This window comes from Talaromyces atroroseus, assembly GCF_001907595.1.
Source record: "Talaromyces atroroseus strain IBT 11181 chromosome Unknown scaffold_0, whole genome shotgun sequence".
In the NCBI taxonomy this organism is placed as follows: domain Eukaryota; kingdom Fungi; phylum Ascomycota; class Eurotiomycetes; order Eurotiales; family Trichocomaceae; genus Talaromyces; species Talaromyces atroroseus.
In genome coordinates this window covers 1,071,134-1,091,834 of record NW_017971432.1, presented here as the reverse complement: position 1 = coordinate 1,091,834, position 20,701 = coordinate 1,071,134, and the positions used below count along the sequence as shown (strand labels likewise).

At 47.0% G+C, this 20,701-nt stretch overlaps 7 protein-coding genes across 7 annotated transcripts, besides 2 other annotated features; 4 read left to right on the top strand and 3 right to left on the bottom strand.

Moving 5' to 3' along the window:
* Positions 1-77: 77 nt before the first annotated feature.
* UA08_00389 (hypothetical protein) lies at positions 78-670 on the bottom strand (the record flags this gene model as incomplete). The annotated part of the gene is made up of 3 exons (XM_020260189.1): positions 78-436; positions 509-530; positions 590-670. 3 exons carry the CDS (start codon positions 668-670, stop codon positions 78-80), a joined length of 462 nt encoding a protein of 153 aa, XP_020123781.1.
* A 408-nt stretch (positions 671-1,078) lies between these two features.
* Positions 1,079-3,577, top strand: UA08_00388 (DNA repair helicase RAD25; the record flags this gene model as incomplete). Its single annotated transcript, XM_020260188.1, has 1 exon — positions 1,079-3,577. The coding sequence occupies one exon, from the start codon at positions 1,079-1,081 to the stop codon at positions 3,575-3,577; it is 2,499 nt and encodes an 832-aa protein (XP_020123780.1).
* A 306-nt stretch (positions 3,578-3,883) lies between these two features.
* On the bottom strand, positions 3,884-5,510 carry UA08_00387 (D/L-glyceraldehyde reductase; the record flags this gene model as incomplete). Its single annotated transcript, XM_020260187.1, has 11 exons — positions 3,884-4,133; positions 4,207-4,322; positions 4,382-4,510; positions 4,578-4,642; positions 4,693-4,822; positions 4,880-4,902; positions 5,023-5,071; positions 5,106-5,187; positions 5,253-5,266; positions 5,322-5,409; positions 5,464-5,510. The coding sequence occupies 11 exons, from the start codon at positions 5,508-5,510 to the stop codon at positions 3,884-3,886; spliced, it is 993 nt and encodes a 330-aa protein (XP_020123783.1).
* Positions 5,511-9,294: 3,784 nt separating this feature from the next.
* Positions 9,295-10,242, bottom strand: UA08_00386 (hypothetical protein; the record flags this gene model as incomplete). The annotated part of the gene is made up of 2 exons (XM_020260186.1): positions 9,295-9,892; positions 9,953-10,242. 2 exons carry the CDS (start codon positions 10,240-10,242, stop codon positions 9,295-9,297), a joined length of 888 nt encoding a protein of 295 aa, XP_020123782.1.
* Positions 10,243-12,467: 2,225 nt separating this feature from the next.
* Positions 12,468-14,746, top strand: UA08_00385 (hypothetical protein; the record flags this gene model as incomplete). Its single annotated transcript, XM_020260185.1, has 6 exons — positions 12,468-12,618; positions 12,868-13,005; positions 13,085-13,441; positions 13,508-13,900; positions 13,983-14,060; positions 14,373-14,746. 6 exons carry the CDS (start codon positions 12,468-12,470, stop codon positions 14,744-14,746), a joined length of 1,491 nt encoding a protein of 496 aa, XP_020123785.1.
* Positions 14,747-15,370: 624 nt separating this feature from the next.
* On the top strand, positions 15,371-16,759 carry UA08_00384 (hypothetical protein; the record flags this gene model as incomplete). Its single annotated transcript, XM_020260184.1, has 1 exon — positions 15,371-16,759. One exon carries the CDS (start codon positions 15,371-15,373, stop codon positions 16,757-16,759), a length of 1,389 nt encoding a protein of 462 aa, XP_020123784.1.
* A 769-nt stretch (positions 16,760-17,528) lies between these two features.
* Positions 17,529-17,981: a repeat region (Identified by RepeatMasker using a combination of RepBase library and repeat library created with RepeatScout).
* A 207-nt stretch (positions 17,982-18,188) lies between these two features.
* Positions 18,189-18,451: a repeat region (Identified by RepeatMasker using a combination of RepBase library and repeat library created with RepeatScout).
* A 1,022-nt stretch (positions 18,452-19,473) lies between these two features.
* Positions 19,474-20,466, top strand: UA08_00383 (hypothetical protein; the record flags this gene model as incomplete). The annotated part of the gene is made up of 1 exon (XM_020260183.1): positions 19,474-20,466. One exon carries the CDS (start codon positions 19,474-19,476, stop codon positions 20,464-20,466), a length of 993 nt encoding a protein of 330 aa, XP_020123787.1.
* Positions 20,467-20,701: the final 235 nt, after the last annotated feature.

The following is a 20,701-nucleotide window of genomic DNA, read 5'->3' as shown; positions in this document are numbered from 1 at the left end:
CGACGTAGTTTTCTGCAGGATTCCATCCATATATACAATTCCATCCATCCCATCCGTGAAAACGTGTTGATTCCAGCTCAACTAAACCGATTCCCGCGTGGAGGTCGGAATGTCTGCGCAGCTTCGTATTTCGATTTCTCAAGCATTTTCTCTTCCTCCGTTTCCGGTTCATGTCTGGTTGGCGCCGGATCCTGACCAGCTTCACTGCTCGGAGAAGCTACATCGTCTCTGCCAGAAAACGGGACTCCACCGGCACGTTGTAAGGAAGGATCGTCCGTAGGTTTTCGCACTTCTTGGGGTACAGACGCGGAGGCCTTTCGACGGTCTTCAGCTTCCATCGCGGCTAATTGTGCTTTGCGTTTAATGTCCGCTTCGAATCTCGCAGCGCGGTCGGCATTGACGGACTTTTTGGCGAAGTAGTAAGCACCTCCGCCGGCTAAGGAGGTATTGCAGTTAGACACTTCGTTCATAATCGTTCAGAAGCATATGGCAGCTCGCACTAACCTACGCAAAGAGCTCCCCATCCAATCCTGTCAATGCACGTTAGAGTGATTGATCACAGCCATAGAGTTTGTCAATCTCGACTCACCAGGTAGATCTGATCTGGCATTGGAGTCTCGTCAGCGAATCGTCGATTATATAGTGTGCCCAGTATACTCACTGTGTTCATTGTTGGACAAGCAGAGGGCGTGACTGTTCAGCCGGTGCTAGACAAGCTGTAAGTGACTAGAGAGTGAGAGTGAGAACAAATTGATAGCTCCAGCTTTCCCGGAGCCAGCGTGCTATGTATGTACTGTTCGAGACTAGACTTAAATATTCAATGGATATGATTCGCTGTGCCGCACAATGTGCCAAGCCTTTGTCAGCCTCGAAAGCAAACGTCCATCGACTACGACTTCGCCGTTTCCTTTCTTCTCCATTCCTTCATTCTGAACAGCCATCGTCCCTGACTGCTCATTATTGCTGCTGGGGTATGCTGGGATCCGACTGCTGTCGTTAATGGTCGCATGCACAAGGCCTCAGATGCGCCTAACTTTCCGTTCGCCACCGTAATCAGCAACTCGAGACATTCGCCATCATGGCTCCGAAGCGTAAAGCAACCGATGGTGGCTCTTCGAGGGCCTCAAAGAGAGCGACGCCTGTACCTGATACACCGCAAAGCATCGATAGCAGCGACGAATACTCAGAGTACGATGAAAGTGCAGAGAAGACACAGCAGTTGGTGGAAAAGTTCTCTCTTGAGTCTTTCAGTCGCGATAAGAAGGGTACCGTAGAAAGAAGCGATCCTCATTACGGCTACAAAGATTTTTCATCTCTTCCGCTGAAAGCGGACCATGCCAACCGTCCGCTCTGGATCGAACCTCTCAAAGGCACCATCACTCTTGAGAGCTTCTCCCCGCTCGCTTCCCAGGCTGCGGATTTCCTCACGACTATTGCCGAGCCCCTGTCTCGACCAGTGCATTTACATGAGTACCGACTCACCGGAAACAGTCTGTATGCTGCAGTCTCTGTTGGTTTGGAACCCAAAGATATCATCCATTTTCTGGACCGATTGTCCAAAACGCCCGTGCCAGAAGCAATCCGGTCGTTTATCGTCGATTTCACCAAGTCATACGGGAAGATAAAGTTAGTTCTAAATAATAACAGGTATTATGTGGAGAGTACGGATCCGGCCATGCTGCAAATGCTTCTTCAGGACGATGTGATTGGCACGAAACGAGTTCAAGGCTCTGAAGGAATTATTCAGCAGGCAGCACCTAAGATGGCGGGTCTTGTTATCCCCGGTACCAAGGATGCGGCTGGCGTCAAGCAAGCAAACCAGACTTCTGGGGACCAAGATGGGGCTAACGGGACGAACAATGCTTCTAAGAAGGAGGATGACTTTCTAGCTACGATTCGCGATGAGGATGATGACGAAGACGACGCGCAAGTCCATAGTTTTCAGATTCCCAACGATGACGTTGAGTCTGTCAAAGCTCGATGTCAAGCGATGGGTTGCCCGGCTCTTGAAGAATATGACTTTCGAAATGACCGGGACAATCCCACGCTTGACATTGATCTAAAGCCGAATGCTCAGATTCGAAGTTACCAAGAAAAGAGTCTTAGCAAGATGTTCGGTAATGGCCGAGCCAAGAGTGGTATTATAGTTCTACCTTGTGGTGCTGGCAAAACGCTTGTCGGCATTACCGCTGCCTGCACGATCAAGAAAGGCGTGATTGTTTTGTGTACCAGCTCCATGTCGGTCGTCCAGTGGCGGAATGAATTCATCCGGTGGTCGAATATCGACCCCAGTGACATTGCCATTTTCACCTCCGATAATAAAGAAAAATTCAAACGGTCTACCGGTATTATCGTCTCAACATACTCCATGGTTTCTCAAACAAGGGCGCGGTCATACGACGCACAAAAGATGATGGACTGGTTGACACAACGAGAATGGGGCTTGATGATTCTAGACGAAGTGCACGTCGTACCAGCATCGATGTTTCGAAAAGTCACATCTAGCATTGCTTGCCAGGCCAAACTAGGACTGACAGCGACACTTCTTCGAGAAGATGATAAGATCAAAGATTTGAACTTCTTGATCGGACCCAAGCTATACGAAGCAAACTGGATGGAATTGGCCGAGCAAGGCCATATCGCCAAGGTTCAGTGCGCCGAAGTTTGGTGCCCGATGACAACTGAATTTTACTCAGAATACATGCGAGAGAAGTCTCGTAAAGCGGCGCTTCTGTATATCATGAATCCACGAAAGTTCCAGGCATGCCAGTTTCTGATTGATTATCACGAGAAACGCGGTGATAAAATCATTGTATTCTCTGACAACGTCTACGCTCTGGAACGCTACGCCCTGAAACTGGGCAAGGCTTATATCTACGGTGGAACTCCGCAGAACGAGCGCATGCGTATCCTGGAGAACTTCCAGCACAATGAGCAGGTCAACACTATTTTCCTGTCTAAAATTGGAGACACCTCCCTCGATCTTCCAGAAGCCACCTGTCTCATCCAGATTTCGTCCCACTACGGTTCCCGTCGACAAGAAGCTCAACGTCTCGGGCGTATCCTGCGAGCCAAGCGTCGTAACGACGAAGGCTTCAATGCTTTCTTTTATTCACTTGTGTCAAAAGACACAGACGAGATGTACTACTCCTCTAAGCGCCAAGCATTTCTAGTTGACCAGGGTTACGCATTCAAGGTCATTACGCATCTACAGGGCATCGAAAACCTTGAAGGTCTAGCCTATGCCACCGCATCTGAACGGCGCGAACTTTTACAAGAAGTTATGCTCCAGAACGAGACCTCGGCCGAAGTCGAGAATGTGATTGACGACCTCTTTAGCGAACGTTCCGGCGCCCAGCGCGGTGGCAAGGCCAAGAAGAAAGTCGGCGTCAAACGCAGCGCCGCCACATTGAGCGGTCTCGCCGGCGGCGAGGATATGGCGTATGTAGAGTACAACAAATCGCGCAATAAGCAACTCAAGGAGAAGACGCAGCATCATCCTTTGTTCAAGAAAATTGCTCGTGATCAGCAGAAGCGTAAGGATGCTATGAAGGATATGGGGATGAGTAGGCGGTGATAGCTTCTTCTCTCCCTACTTCTCTTTCTCGAAATATTGAATGCATTTATGGATTGGTTTTAGCGATTTTGATGATACATGCAAGTTTGGCGTTTTAGGGGCAGATTTTTCATACCTGGCATGTGACTACGCGGGGTCTTAATATCTAACAGAATAGAAATCTTAATTCGTACAGATTGACTGTTTAATTCATTGGTATCTAAAAGGAGTGTACGCGTAACCTTCATTATGAAATATACATGTCCGTCTCCCTTCCTGAGCAATATATATCCGCTCAAAGATCTAAAATCCGGCCAAAAAAGGCGTTTATTTTGAAATAATCACCTTGTGAAATTCGGGATGCTCGTTCTCCTCGGGGGTGCCGAAGATGTTAATCGGCCACAAAGGATCGTTAACAGAGCCGGGAACATTGAAACGCTTATTCTCCTTTCCGAGGGCGTCGATCTTGGCGATTTCCTCGGGTGTGAGCTCGACTTCGATGAAGTTCTCGACGATGCGCGATGCGGTGACTGATTTGGGGATGACACTGATGCTGCCGACTTGGGCCCAGGCGAGGCTAGACGGCGAAGAACGAGCATGTCAGCGGACGTTCTAGGAGAACGTCGACATAGATATCTGGCCAAACTTACAGAACTTGTGCAGGAGTAACGGTTGTGCCGGTGCGCTTCGAGGCACTCTCGGCAACTTCCTTGACTTCAGGGCGAGTGATGATGAGTGGCCAGCCGATGGAGTTGTTTCCGAAGCCCTGGACCACACATGAATAAGAATTCTGTTTGGTTTGTCAGAGTGGGGAGAAAGCCATACCGAGTAAGCAGTGACGTGAATGCCCTTCTTCTGGGCGTACTCGATCAGAGGTGGGTTAGGAAGGTAAGGGTGGCGCTCAATCTGAAGGACTGAAGGGACAACGCCAGTTGCGTTGATGATAGCCTCGAGCTAGAAGGAGTAGTGGCGGCAATTATTAGCCCGGAAACGTTTGATGCTGAGAACTAATATCACTCACATGTTCAATAGAGTAGTTGGAAACTCCCACAGCGCGGGCCTTGCTCTTGGGAAGCTTCGTCATGGCTATAGAGTGTTAATGGCTTATTCTTCATTCTGGTTCACGGATCACATACCCGTCCAAGTGTCGATAATGGAGATGCTGTCATCAATCTCAACGAGCTTTTCGTTTCCAGCCTGCCGGGGGAACAGGTTGTTGATCTGTTTGTTTGACTTGAACGCGACCGGCCAGTGGATGAGGTAGAGCTAAGATTGGGTATTGTCAGTCGGTGGGAAGTGGTGATAATCATGAGCTTGACATACATCCAGATACTCCAGGCCGAGTTCTTGGAGAGTGTCATCCAAGGCAGCTTCGACAACATCGGGGTGGAATTGGCTTGTTTCGCTGTCAACAACAATTGTCCAAGAGGAATTGAAATTGCACTTAACAAAGACCTGACACTAACCTGTTCCAGAGCTTGGAAGTCTGTCCGCGGAGACGTTGTTAGCCCATAGCTGTTTGACGACAAGCAGTCATCCGAGCTCTTACAATGAAAACATCCTCCCGCTTGATGCCGAATTCCGCAAAGGCCTTGCGGATACCCTCGCCGACTTCTTTCTGGTTTTGGTAGCTATATGGTTATGCACATTAGCCTGGAGAAATGCTTGTGACCAAACTCGTAAAAAAGCTACCTACATTTTGGCAAGGTCCTATTGACAACGCCAGTCAGCACAGACACAGACATTGAGATAGACAAGAACTTACCAAGTGACGGTAACCGGCCTTTAATGCCAGGTAGACACCCTCGCCCACTTGACCGGGCTCAGCCTGCCAAGTGCCGTATCCTCGAAGACTGGGGAGGAGTCAATACTCGTTCGCATTCCAGTTCCAGTGCAAGTCTACTTACGGGATTTTGGCACCAGTGCTCAATGTAGCGGTTGTTCCCAGAGACATTTTGACGCGAGTTTCTGGAGTGTTTTTGATGCGTGTGAGGCTTCTACTTGGGGGGGTGGTGTACGAGGTAGTTGTCAAAGTAGGATGAGGATCATGGGGGGGGGGGGGGCGCACGCCAGCATTTATTTATCCCACGCTTGGATGGGATGGGATTGCTAAATTTGCACGGGATATTAGTGACTATCTGCATAACTAACGCGTTACTCACTGATCCAGCATTTACATGCCCCTCCACGATGCCCCGCCAGAGCCTTAGTTGTATCTGGGTTAGAGAACTAACTATATACGCTACGGCGTTTGATGCGGTCGGACATGCTCCGAGCCATGACGCCATTGCTGGAGTACGTGCACGATTGTCCCACGCACACGCTGGTTATGCCAGTCTCTCATGCCAATCCATGCTTCATTCAATAGTACATATCAACAATAGCCTATTAGGCTAATTGGGAATTATAATACAGATATAGATATGCTGAGGGCGCCGTGATTGGTGGAAGATCCACCACGCGGTTTCTCCGCCAGTAAGGTTGCTCGTTCAAACCAGCACTAACTGCATTCGGCACACCCGTCGCTGTTCTGCCCGAGATGCAAACAGTCCAAACACTCGCTATACCAACCGCAAGGTGACAACTATTCACATCGTGCTCTGACGAATGCTCTACTGATTTCTTACTTCACGGCATCGCCTCCTCGAAATTGTGCTCAGTGATAGAAGCAACATCGGCCCCGAGTGGCGCGGAACATGGCGCCTCGAAATTCTGCTGCCAACAATGAATCCCAGATCGAAGTCTGGCTCTTTACTGAAAGGATTGGCTGAGAGCTCGGATGTGCTCCTCGCTGGGTGAAGAGAGCTATTATTTCTGGTAGCCGTTTGGCAGACAGACACTGAGAGTGAGAGGCCAGCTCAGGGTCTGCTTACAAAACTATTCGTGATGCACGGAATTAGTGCCGCTGTTGGCGAGATGATGCCAAAAAGAAAATATCCGAGAAAGAACACAATCTGCTTTATAAACATCAAAGGCATCAGCGATGGCGGCTATGATTTCTTCTCAGCTCGACAATGCTCTACGGTACCTTTTTAAACCACCAGCACTTGAGTCAGCCCGAATTTCTCCTGGGGTCAGACACTTGGTCACCGCTGGGGGCCTTGCGGCAACTTCTATGTCATTCGACCTGCGGTTCCCAAGCTGCCATCCGAAATTCTAGACGATATCGGGGCAGTCATCACATACCGAAACAGTCATGATTTGGTAGCATCCGCGACTTCAACTGCCCCAGGTGTGATGCTTCGACGTCAAGGCTCACGCCCCAGCTCTATCAGGCTTTCGTGCTGGAAAGGCGATATTACGACGCTGAGTGATGTCACGGCCATTGTCAATGCAGCAAACTCTCAACTTCAAGGCTGTTTTTGCCCCGACCACGCAGCAAACATTGCAGTGGATACTATTATAGGCTGGTTCTTGAAGAATCCCAACACGACTGTTATAGATGTCGTATTCAACACATTCCTTGAAAAAGATCGGTTGCTTTATCAGAAAATCATAACCCGGCTACAAGATCGCCTCTTCTACACTTTGACGTCTTCTTTCAACTCCAATATAACGCTCCAATCATCCCTGCCAGTTCAAGCATTTGACTCGAGTTCTACCAAGTTCATAGCAAGAGCTCGTACGTGGATAAAAGAAGCATCTCACTTGATCATATCAGCAGGCGCGGGCCTCTCCGCCTCAACAGGCTTAGACTATACATCACCTAGCCTCTTTGAGAAGAATTTTCCAGCTTTTAAGGCGAAAGGCCTACGCAGATTATACGACGTCTTTGGATATACTGGCTGGGATAGTCCAGCCCAGAAATGGGGCTACTACTTTCTTCATTTGAACATGGTACGATCCTGGCCTGTGTTACCAGTCTATAGCACTCTCCGTGACCTGTCAGACCGTTTCCCTTCAAAGTACTTTATTCGAACTTCAAATGCGGACGGTTTCTTTAGGAAGAATAGTTTCGACTCGGATAGAATATCGCTTATTACAGTGTTACAATAAATGCCGAGTTGATGCGGTGTTTTTATCTGATCCTTTGGTTGATGCCGCACTGCCATTTATTGACCCCATTTCTCAGATTTTGACTGATGAAAAGAAGATCCCTTATTGTCAGTATTGGTGGAGAATTGACAATATGCGGTCGCAGTGGGAATTATTTCTAACTCTGCGCCTTTTCGAGAGCAAAATATGAAATGGGGACTGTTCCTGAAGAATATTAAAGAAGATACGGAGCTGCTAGAAATTCATGGATCAGCTAGAACTCTTATATTAGAATTGGGCATTGGATCGAATACGCCTGGTATCTTGCGATGGCCAAATGAGCAATTGGTAGCTGAGTCAGAAACACAAGCATTCCGACTGATTCGTGTTGGAATGGAGGCTTCTGGATGTGTGCCCTGGGAGTTGGAGGAACAGGGCTTAGCAGTTGGGATTTCAGGGGACATTGGAGTGGCCTTGGATTTGTTGGTACACTGAATTAGTATGGAAGATAGAATATCCAAGACTTATATATATGTGCATTCCAACCTTCGAAGGTTGATAGTACCTTGGTATTTGCTAACACCCGTAGCTGACGGGTTGAAGCGACTTTCTTAGAACAGAACGCTTATTATCTCCACCCGTCCTTGGAGGTCTGCCAGCGATAAATATTCCCTGTGTATGTATGAAATGATAGAGAAAGCTATCGTGTCGTTCAGGTCGTGCGATCGATGGAATCATCCCAGTCACGGTCCTCAATGGGGACCATGACTTTGGCGTCCCCTTCATGCCTGAAAGAATGAGATACCTTAAGGGGAAAGACGATGTTTACTGATTTTGAAGGCCATTTAGTCATTCAACAAATTGAGGGTCGGCCTTTGTTGGTATCGAATTGATTGGACATCACAACCGTGCCGTGTTCGTCAGCGTGTCTACTACTCAATCTAATGTCCATCCTGCTTGGGCTCCGAATGTGCGTCGAGGCTATAGTTTCTCATAGGAATTTGGACCTAGTTTTTGCTGAGTTACTTGAACTTTTCATGTGCAGTTTATTTTTCGTCCATGGACGTGGTGCTAACTCTATCTCTTTCTCCACAGTTGGGCAGTACGAATACTGATCTGAGCTAACCCCAGACCAAGGAATATCCCCCGTCTCTGCATCATCAATTGGAGCCAAAGCAAGCAAAGCCAACAGCTGAAACAAAGGTGTTAAATCAAAACTAACACGCAATGTTGGCTCGGAGCACATGCTGATCAAGTTAGCTGAAGACGACTTAGCATTTGTCGGATTTCCGGGTAAAAGTTATGACTGGCAAAACACCATTTTCAGCACCTGAAAACCGGCTGCCGAATGACTGGTACATATAACTAGGAGAGCTAAGGGCTATAAAAAACATCTTATCCTGGTGCCCTTGTTTCCCTTGTTCAGCGTGGGGTTTCTCCATCAACTTTATTTGTGTGCATATCGTGCTAGTAATAGAACTACACATATATAATACCACTAAGAAATTCTCCTGGCAAGCCTTTTTTGCCACATTCTGTATGACTTTGTATTGGCATACCATTTCCGTTAGTTTGACAAGGTCAAATTTGACGCTAGGTAGGGTTGTAGTGAATTTACTTAACCAGAGATGAGAATTCAAGGCCCATTCTACAGCTCAAAGTAAAGCTAAATAAAGAAACTGGCTATAAGTCGCTAGAGACAAGAGATAGAATACAATACTATGCATAAACAGAAAAAAAGCACTGTCTTCCTAGCACATAAACTAAATAAACCTCGACTCCGAACTAAGCTCCGCCAACGTAGACATATTTTTCGAGTCCAATTCATGCGGATATAACCTGCGTTGAGTGTCCTCTAATTCACCTTGCTCGTATATATTCGGATTTGGCAACGGCTTCGGATAACTTGACATATGATTATGTTTCGTTGCTGTCGAAGCGATACGTTTTTTGCGACGATATATGAGGTAGGCCATGCCGAAAAGAATAAGAATAATGCCAATGGAGGTGCCAATTCCGATGCCAGCTTTTGCTGCAGTGGATAGACCTGTGTTTGATGTCGATGTCGATGTAGATTCCGGTGTGCTTGTGTTCAATGATAATGTTGGTGATGAGGTAATGGTCGAAGAAAGTGACGAAGAAAAAGAAGACGACGAAGAAAATGTCGTTTGAGTAACCACATCATCCAGCTGCCATCGAATCGAAATTCCGTATGCATTGAATTTCGGTCCGCCAATATACGTAGCAGTTGAAGACGGTGCAGTGACCAGATACGTGCCCGTCGCTGTACCGCCATAGGTGCAGAGCTCAGTCGGATACCACGGCCAGCCAGCGGCATTTTCGTTTTGGCATGTATATTGACTATGGAAATTTCTGTTAGCAGGCGGTTGTGCCGTGATTTCCTATCTAGGTATTACACACCTCGGACAGCACGTCGCTCTCGTCTCCGACACAGAATTGATGCTGACTATATTCGAGCACGCCATGATATATCCCGATGGACATATCCCCGGCGAATAGTACGCCGTAGTCGCCGGTGTGAATTGTGGTGGATAGCAGTCATTGTTTGATGTTGGTGTTGGACCGAGTTGAATGTAGTTCCAGGGTGTTTCGTCAATTGTGGTGGTGAGGTTGTAGATATCTGTGAGACAGGAGGCCGCAGGCGTAAACACCGTTGTAAGAGCTGGTATTGTAGGGGTAGTAGTTGTCATTTTCCCGCCTTCTTCTCTCAACGACAGAAGAAGTCTTTGAGGTGTTGCTTCGGGTAATTTCGAGCGTAGTTGCGTCGCAGTCTGAAAAACGCGAAAATGGACATTGCGCTTATCATTTCTATTTCTATATCTATTTATAGTGTCTCCCTGGCTGCGTTTTGAATTTCACATGAAATTACTATTTATTTAGCCCCAAGGCAGCTCGTCTTGCTCATTGGCCACATGCTAAGCGCCGACGAAGAATCGTGCATACCAAGTGAGCCAATTGCGGCCGCCCAAAGTCATGACCAGTTAACTAACCGTCTGCTCTATGAGCGCCTTTGTAAGCAGATAGATAGCTCCACTAGTTACCCTTGATATTATGGATTATATTTAACTAGAACATCAGCTATCGTCCACGGGCCCTCACGTGATTAGAAAGCCCTAATCCGGAGGCGAGCACAGGTTTGTAGTCATAGTAATATACCATCATTCCTCTTGCCGAATATTTTATATTATGTAGGAAGTTATAAATATGAAACCTTGGAAAGTGTTTGGTAAACGAAGCGTGGCTTGCAGTCGTAGAGGATTACGAGTAATGCTAGCGTAGAAAGTTGAACAGGGGTAGAACTATTTACACACACAGTTGCTAAAACCCACGCATATATCTCTAAAAAAACCTAAGTAACTACCGGTCTGATTGAAAATCCACCGCTTTGAATCTGTGTATCCGGCTTTTGAATTGAGGCCGGAAAAACAGGGCCAAACCACTAAGAATATCCCCGCTAACGGGCCCTCGTTCCTGGAGGGAGCGGTCTATCACATTTTCGCTCACGGTTGCAGTTAGAGTATAGCAAAACTGCATCGGCGCATATTTTCATACACACTCCACAGAACATATATGCGATTTTTCATTACACCGTGTTGTCGACCAATTCACAGCATGTTACAGTGGCGCCTATTACGCAGCCTGGGCATCCATACTGTACGGCTCTAGACTCTAGAACGAAATACTGGTCGATCAAATACTGCATGAAGTCAGCTGCTGTATCCATGAGGAAAAAAAAACAAAACAAAACAAAGCGTGTTGTTAATTATTCCTTTTGTGCATGTCGCGTGCTTGAAATGTATATACGATAATCTGACTCATTAAAAGCAGCGGTTGGAATATTACAAGTCAATCATAATATCGATTATAGGCTGTAGCACGAAGTTTCAATCGTGTTGGTGTAGATAAACATTTACACGGGTAGGCTCGGTATATGTTTCATAGGAGAGGGATCTTGGTTTTGGTGAGGAACAGCAAAGGCTACTAACGTCGTACAAGGGAATGAGTGAGACTTGTACTAACAGTCTCTGTGAAGACTTGTATCCTCTCCGTGTTCGTCTTATGCGATGCTTTTGTATTGGTCGCTGAGTAGTTAAATTATAAACACTTCTGACACTTGCCCCAAGGCAATATTGCCCTCCTAGAAGTTATGAAAATCTTATGTAACACAATAATAAAAGAAACGACATCAGTTAGTTACACCCAGTTCTTCGTAAGACGTTAGATCAGGTGCTGGGCTTCGGTTTAAAAGAAGCTGAAGCAGAGCACATGCAATGCATTGTCAGTAGTTACCACCGCAAGTTTGAGAAAAGTCTGACTCAGCTTTTGTAATACTGCGAGTTTTTGTGCCTTTTTTGCTGCAAGTTCCAGGACTAGAAGCAGCGCTGGCTTTTCTGCTCAGTGTTTCGATAGAATACTATTATATGGACCTCAAGGCGGCTAGCTACGTATTCGTGAGACAATGACAATGTATAATTTAATGATCATGGTCTATGTGGCCCAAGGGTCATGAGAATTCTGAGAACATCTTGACCCAGTCAGTGACACGGTATCGATTGGCAAATTTCAATCTATTTGGTAAAATTTTCTTCAAGTTGATATTAGTTTCTATAGTTAGACCTGAAGTCAGTCCCCGGTGGAGGCGGAGACACAATGCGGGGAAGCCGGGTAGGGCCCGCTGACGTGCGCCTCACGTAAAGCTTCGTTAGTAATGGGCGCGAGTCTAGATTTATCGCATCGAACCTTAAAAAGTTGCAGTAGTGTCGTTTTGAAGTCTGCCTCATCGTCATCATCATCGTCGCCACTATCAATGATCAAGGCACTAACAGGCCTCCAGTCCATAGCACCTGGCCGTTTACGACCAATTTCAGTCTGCAAACTCCATTCCCCTGTGAGCTGCTGCCATCGACCCTATAGCATGGCTACTGCGACCACCATCAAGCTGTCCACGGCAGACGCCGGCGTTTTCTCTCGCAACGCGAGAGAAGATTCGGCCAAACTCGCTAGTGAGCTCCTACAGAAAAACGAGCAGGAGCATCACATCTTCTTCAATGAAAGTAGATTCCATAGTAAGTCTCATACTATTGCTTCCAATGCTTCACCTTGAAGGAATGGCCTATATTTGGGACCTAACCAAGGACTATCCTCTATAGATCATATAGCCCACCATTTACTCACACTGTTCTCTTTGGGAGCATCGCCTGAAGAAATACAAGCCGCTTATGACCGGGGAAGTAGCTATCAAAGATCGTTGCCACCGATTGACAATAATATTGTGCGCAGCATAATTGAAAAAGCCAATTTCACCGACTATATAGGTAAAGAAGAACACTATGGTAACTTTCTCGTCTTCTTCCAGCAAGAACTCGACATCAAAGGCGTAGCGACGACACTTGAAGAGCACATATTTGCTGAGGACGAACATGCAGATGATTTACGCGGTCGACTGTTTTCAGGTGACATTATTCTTTCCTAGCTGTTTTGCGAAATTTTGCGAAAGAGAATCTCCCAACCTGATGATTGTTTCTTTTGCAGGATTAATCCACCCTATGATTCATCTCGGTTTTGGCATCGAGTTCAATCAACCAGCTATTATTGCGGAAGCCCTTGCCCAGGCTGCGGTGCACGAAGCATGGATAGGCCCCTTTCTACAGAGCATAGAAGACGCCGCAGGCGGCGTTGGGACCAAGCCTGGCAAAACCCTTACCCAGCTAATACATGAAATTGGCCAAGACGAGGAACTCCTTTCCAGTGTCCATTGGGGTGACGATAGCTACATCAGATCGGGAGTCTTGAAGCGTGCCCCGGAGAGAATGAGACATTATTGCAAGCAATATACAGTATCGCCCGAGACTATGGCGGAACAATTGAGCGAGATGGTCAATGCTCTAGGTATGTGACAGAAAATCCACCTTGAACCAACCAACTATTTGCAGCCCTAATTTCTTTCTTCAACAGTTTATTGTGCTGCTGCCGCCCAGCATCCACCAAATTTAGTCAAATATGATTTCATTACCATACATGCTGTGAATTGTTCCATTTTCTTCTCATCAATTCTCACTCGGCCCTGGATAAGTACGCGCGCAAAAGTCCGCTTGCTTGAGTGGAAGGGGCGCATGGATCTTATCTTATATACCTCCCGTCACAGTCCTCGCCTTGACATGAACGAAATAAACAGCTACCCAATTAGTAAAAAGACTTGGGATGAGATTTTCCGTGCCGGTAACAGCCACCAGAATGACGATGGACACCTTGTCAAGCTTATTCGGGCTATAGCACATGGTCAACAAATCAGCAAGGCAGAGGATTTGATGATGAAGGGCGATGCATGGCTCAAAGCTGGAAACATGGGTAAATATACTTTCCTTTCCTTCTTCATTTCTTATCATAGCGTTTCTATACCAGAAAGACAAAGTGCTAATCTCAAAACCAGCCATCGATGCCACGGCCTCCACACCTAGATGGATCTTTGGAAGCGGCTTTGAAGAACCATGGGCAGGGATTGGGAAACGTTCTCAACTTTAGTATTTCAGTTGAACTGTAAGATGCAGCAGAATGGCGTTAATCCTAAGCTAATCACATACAAATGAGTAAAGTAGGGAGACACAGGTGCACATCCCAGGAACAGAAGAATCAGACTGGTACATAGCAGCAGAAGCTGTTGCAATATAAGATGGCTTTGTAATAATTCTTAGTTACCTAGCCACATCCTTGATCAGTATTTAAACTGATGATCATCTCAAAATTGATCAGTGAAAATCTTTACTCTAATAAAATTTCGCATGAGGCAAAAGTTATGAAACGTTAACCAATGTTATAATAGCTAAGGATAGTGAGTTTTACATAGGCAACACAAAGGCTGCAAAGAAAGCTAGCGATATGTTGTTGCAAAATTTCGGTACTAACATTCAGTCCATCAACTATCCAACTGTGCCTGTTGGTCAAGACCGACTTAGAACCACACCCACGCCAGGTCATAGTCGGGCGCTCGGAGACGAACTTACTAAGGCTCTGGGTTCTGTCTGGGATGAACTTGGCCTTAAGAGGAAGTCAGACGGGCTATTCTTGCAAGGAGTCGACCCTGATATTCTCGTTGCCTTTAACTGTCCTCAATCTCTAAATAAACCACTTTTCGGTCATGATGCCATTTCTGGAGGGAAGGTAGAAGAAACACTTAGGGTTGAAGCCGCTGCATAGAGGCCCATTCTCCATCATTTTTGTCTGTACCTATTTGGCTTGTTGGAATTCTCCACTCAGCAGGGATGGTTCTTTATCTCTCTCGATTTGTCTAATGTTGCATAATCCCTGCCATCCCGGAAAATTTTTACCTTCGGGACTATTACCAGAGTCTCCGGTGTCTTGCACAATTTGGGGCTCCTGAAGTACATCTGGGGTCATATTAGGGAGGAGAGAGTCAATTATTATCATCCCGCTGCCCGCATCCAAAGATTACCTAATTAGGAAACGGTGCATTTAGTCTGTTCATACAAGTTTATTGGACGTGCCCTGGGCGGCAACTATACCCAAATAGACATAGTGTAGTTGATGACATACGTCCTGCGTACCCCACCATGAGACCTTTCCTGAATTGTACTAGCTACGGCAGACAGCTAAAGTGGATCCAAGTGTGTAGCACAGGATTGGCTCATTAAAAATGCCTTCTAAAGTAGGCTTAGCGTCTTTTGGCCTCGCAGGCTCGCAGCCACCCATGTGTTTGTTGGTGCCTTCCGTTGCTTTCCCTCGAAAACCACCATTCAGTCGACGAGATCATTCTGTAATCCGAAGAAAGACCTAACACAAAAAAAAGACAGTTCTTTTACGATGGCCAGCTCTGGCAGAGATCGTTCTAGCGAAGCCGACACGCAAACCCTCAACAAGACCGCGCCGCCACCAGATGACGCAGCACGGCCATGGACCGACTCTGAGAATCCGTTCATCGCCTTTCGACGATATGCGGACGAACAAATCTCTTCCATGATGCAATCGATTATGGATCTACCCTCTATGGCGCCTCCGTTCTCAGATAAATGGCTGTATTTCGAGGATAAAAACGACAGCCGCGCAATGCGCAAGGAAGAAGTCGGACACGACTCCGACCCCCGCTCAGACAATCACTGGCGCCCTTCTCGATGGGGACACTACCACAGAGATAATGACTTCTTCAACTACTGGGATGCCCATAGACGCTCATCCGACTCTGGATTCCACTCTTCCTTTGACGGATTTCCGTTAGGCTTTGGTTTTCCCTTCCTGTTGCCAGAAAGCATGTTCTGCGACGGAGACGAGGAGACTTGGCCGCTTGCTTATATACTGTTCAGTTCCTATTCCCCTCTGCATCTAGAGAGGGCGCACCACCGTGGCCGGCATCAGCGAAGAATATTTTCGTCCTTATTTTCGTCCCGCAAATCTGCAGAACTAGATCCCAACGAGCCGCGGTGGCGTGATGCGTTCGAGGATCTCATAAGGGTCACAAATGGACAGGAACTGTTGGATCAAAGCACAGAATCCGAGCGCACCACTCAATCGGCTGACAAGTGGCTACGCGGGTTGGTACAAAGAGGCAGCCTTGGCAACAATTGGAAGCTATTGGGTCCAGAAAGCTCACCACATGGAGTCGCTTTTGAGAGGCTCGAGCAGCATAACAGTAACAAACATGATCAAGAGCCTCCATCTTTGCAGGACACTCGTGAGAATATAGTTGAAGGTAGCGATTCAGAGACAGAGCTGGATCTATACGATCGTTTCCTCGATGACATTGCCAAGTCTCATGAACGATACTCCCATGCTTTTGCAGACAGTCCGTTAATGCGCCTTCTAGATGAAGAACGCAAGCGGCATATGCGACAGGCAGAGACTCCACAAGCTTCGATAGAAGAGACTGTGCAGAGCAAAGACTGGCTTGAGTATACATCTGATGGTAACAAAAATTTGCTTGCTTCTCAGTCAACTACAGACGACGATTCTACTGCTAGCTCGAGAATTGTTTCGACTATGACACGCAGCGTGCGACGCACTTTGACCGACGGGTCAATTTCAACCAAGACCGTTAAAACCAAGCGCTTTGCAGATGGCCGTGAAGAAAGCGACGAGTCGGTTGAAGTCACCCCTCCCCCTTCAGCCGAGGTGAACACCCATCACAGCCGCACTTCTGAAGAGGATAAAGAGAATAACGATTCCGGACGAGGGGGTGGCTGGTTCTGGACACGGTAAACCTCAACAACGCCCATAGCGAGCAAAAGCAACAAAATATACACAGTTGATTATTTGATCAGATTGGCGATAGCCGACGCGACTATGCATCTCCGCTCTCCCTACACTGGACAAAGTATTTTCACCATCTCCTGTCATGATGATTCATTCATTCATGTATTTGGTTTTCTTAAACAACTCCCCACTCCAAGGCTAAGTTAAAACCAGGCATTCTCATTTCCTTTCTCACAGCGATAGCGATAGCGCCCCATTTCTCATCCTATTTTCGGGCCAGCAAATTGCGATGTAACATTTTATTTTAATCCAATGTATATATAGGACATGTACACGGTTCGACTCTTATCTAATGTTTCTTGGTTCGTAGAGATAGGCCATGGTAAGCCTACATGAAACGAGATTTACAGCTTAATTCTAGATAGATAGCGACGATTGCCAAAAGCCAGCTTCAACTTATTTGACCAGGATATAGAGAAAAAAGGGCGCTACGCTCTAATTAGCGCGTTAGGCATTGACAATGCATGTGACCATCGACCATCAAGTAGCCCGACTCCATCTCTAGGTTTATCACGGGAATTGATGTCCTATCATTCAGCATTCGCACCGCCATAGGAAACTCAATGCCGTGAAACGACTAACTGGCTGGTCACTGTTTATTTACGTCAGTATGGAATTTTTGTACTTGAATGAATTGCACTTACAAGGCATCGTAGGTAATAAATAGTATTCGAGTCGGAACCCCGCTAAATGCGTCCTTTTGAGGCATGATGAATATACGGCCGGATGGGTCTGCGCATTGCCATTGGAGTTGGATGCGACCTGTACGATGCTGGATGAGCTCCATGATGCCCTGCCTCTCGGGCGAGAGTCTCGCGACAGCAACACCTACTTGGACGTATAGGGAGACACAATGTGGTGATTGCCTGCTTGCCATCGGGGTTGACAGGCACGGTATCGGCCGCAAAAGTGGTGAACCAGATGCTCTCAACCTTTAAGCGACTCAAATTTGGGCTTATGGTCGGAATCGGCGGCGGCGCACCAAGCGCAGAGCATGATATCCGGCTTGGTGATGTTGTCGTGGGCACACCAACCGGACTACTGGGGGTTTGTCATTCAATACGACTTTGGAAAAACAGTTCAACAAGGGCGATTTGAGCGGACTGGTATGCTGAACAACCCCCCCGAGGTCTTACTGAGCGCATTGAGCAACCTACGAGCCAAACATTTCATGCATGGACACGATATTGAAGGTGATATTTTGCATATGGTTAACAAATACCCAGCAATGCGAGCGCAGTATTCCCGTCCTAATGCATAATCTGACTGCCTATATGAGGCAGACTATGAACATCCCTTAGATGAACGCACATGCTCATCCTGTGACCCCGCGCGATTGAAGGTTCGACAGCCTCGTTCGTCGAGAGTGTTACTACCGTCTATTCATTATGGTCTCATTGCATCTGGGGGCCAAGTAATAAAGCACGGTGCGATGAGGGACCAGTTGCGAAAGGAGCTTGACGTGCTTTGCTTTGAAATGGAAGCAGCTGGCCTGGTCGATAGCTTTCTATGTCTGGTCATTAGAGGGATTAGCGATTACGCAGACTCGCATAAGAATGATCATTGGCAGGGATATGCAGCTGCTACTGCAGCAGCGTATGCGAAAGAGTTGATGCGCGTTATTCCAGGAGGTGAAGCACACGGTGGTTCATATGAGGCTATTGGGATGATCGACAAAAGTGAGTGTGTCTATTTCGTTGAACTTTTAAAACAGTTACGTATCCAATTGCTTACTGTAATGTTTCAGGTGCTGATAATATTCGCTTCGATGTTCAGCAATGACTGTCTCCTGCTGATGTCAAGGATGACCTATACGGCCACCAGATGCGCTTTATGACTGGTAGCTGCGACTGGGCTCTTGCGACCAAAGAGTTGAAGTCATTTCTTGCTTCGAGAACCGAGACAGAAATACTGAGAATTCATGGGGCTCCGGGAAGTGGAAAATCTACTCTCACTGCCTTCATTGTTCGTTTTCTACTAGAAACCGGTAATGCTTACGTCCTATCCTTCTTTTGCAAGGGCACAGACGAGAACAAAAGTGAACCCTAAGTCCTCCGCACTTTGCTTTCCCAGTTTCTTTCCAGCGATGACAAATCTCATCTTTACGCATGGATTGACCAGTTACGATTACAAAGCGGACAGAAATCTGCAGAGTCTTTCGCAACTCTCCATGAGGCCTTTCAGTATGCATTGGCATCTCAATCGACCAGGCCACCTGTATTTGTTGTGGTAGATGCCCTTGACGAATGTCAGGACGGCCGACTGCTCGCTTCGTCCTTAATCACCATATTGAATGCATCTAAAGGCGTCATCAAACTCATACTTACTAGTCGTGAAGATCCGGACTTACGTGACCTCTTTGATCAGCGTTTTCAACAAACCCAGATACCACAACAAGAATTGGTGGTCCTACCAAGGCACGTACACAGACCTATCCTAGCTTATGTCAGAGAGAGGGTTTCACAGTCTAAACACATCAGCGGAACCACGCTTGGCCTAGGCGTATTAAACAAGGTATCTACCGCAGCAGATGGCTCGTGGCTGTATGCATGACTGATGATGGACGAAATCCAACGACTACCAAGTGCTGCTTCTGTGGAACGACAGTTAGTAAAACCCCCAATAGCCTTGTGCAACTCTATCAAAGCATATTTGCAACAATGGAAAAGCCACTATCCCCTCTGCAACTCAGGTTGTCACAGCAGGTCTTTCTGTGGGTCGACATGATAGATTTTGTTAAAGTTGGAAGAAGCGAGCTAGATCAAGAGATCCTAAGCATTATCTTTCAAGCCGAAAATTCGGGGGAAGAAGTCTTTGATTCGATTGATCTTGCAAAGAGGCTCTGTTCACCCCTGATTACCCTCAATGTGGCTAAGGGCAAGGGCGCCAGAAACCAGCGATTCAAAATTAGCTTCATTCACCACACTGCAGCACAGTTTGTGCGTCAAAGCGCGAGTAGAAAAGCCGCAAACAAGGCCATGGCGGTACCAACAATACTGAGACCGCAGGCCCTCAAGGCGCTTTATCGCGGAACTACTAGTGTTCGGTATTTTGAAGAGTCTATCAAATGCACCCAGGCGTTGGACTCCCTTCGTTCTTATCCCTCCCAGCCCCTCGGTGGGATAGACACCTATTTCGAAATGGCCTACGGTCTATGGAACGCCTTGTTCCTTGAAACATTACCAGACTGTCTTGATGATGACGACCTAGTGCAGGCATCCATCTTGTGCAGTAAGCTAACTGAATTTCTGCTCTCAAGACGATGTCTCAGGTGGGTTGAGATGGCCATCATCATCAATTACGACGGAGGTTTCACCAATCTTTTCGAAAATGTGATCGAAGCGCTGTGTGCCGCAGAGAAGGCCCTCCATGTCACAAATCAAGATAGCATGGGCAAGCAGCTCACTGCTTTCCAATCATATTCCATTGCACGCAGACAATTCTTTGCCGACTACGCCTACGTGATCTTTTGTACCGGCCCCACGATTGAGGAGAGCAGGGTGCTAACCGAGCCGGATGGGTTTAGCAATCGACCCGTGGCTACGGATCTGATGTTGTTGGGCCAAAAATGGACGCATTTGTACTCCTTACGTCGCTTTCCGCCACCCGCAGGCCGAATATGGGGAAAGCGACGTGACAAGTATACGAGATGATAAATTAGTTGATTCTTTTTTCTTTTGACGTGGAAGCCGCAGGACGCTGTGTGGCAATCTGGTTCATAACCCGAGATGATTGGTGTTCAACCGGCAATACTCCAAGTACCTTGAAAGACACAATTCTACGCCGGCCGGTGGGTCGAGTTTAAGCATGTGGAAATGGGCCAGTCATAGTCCGCGTGTTTGTCAAGCTTGGCTAAGCCCTCTATCATTGTCGACGCTTTTCGATGTA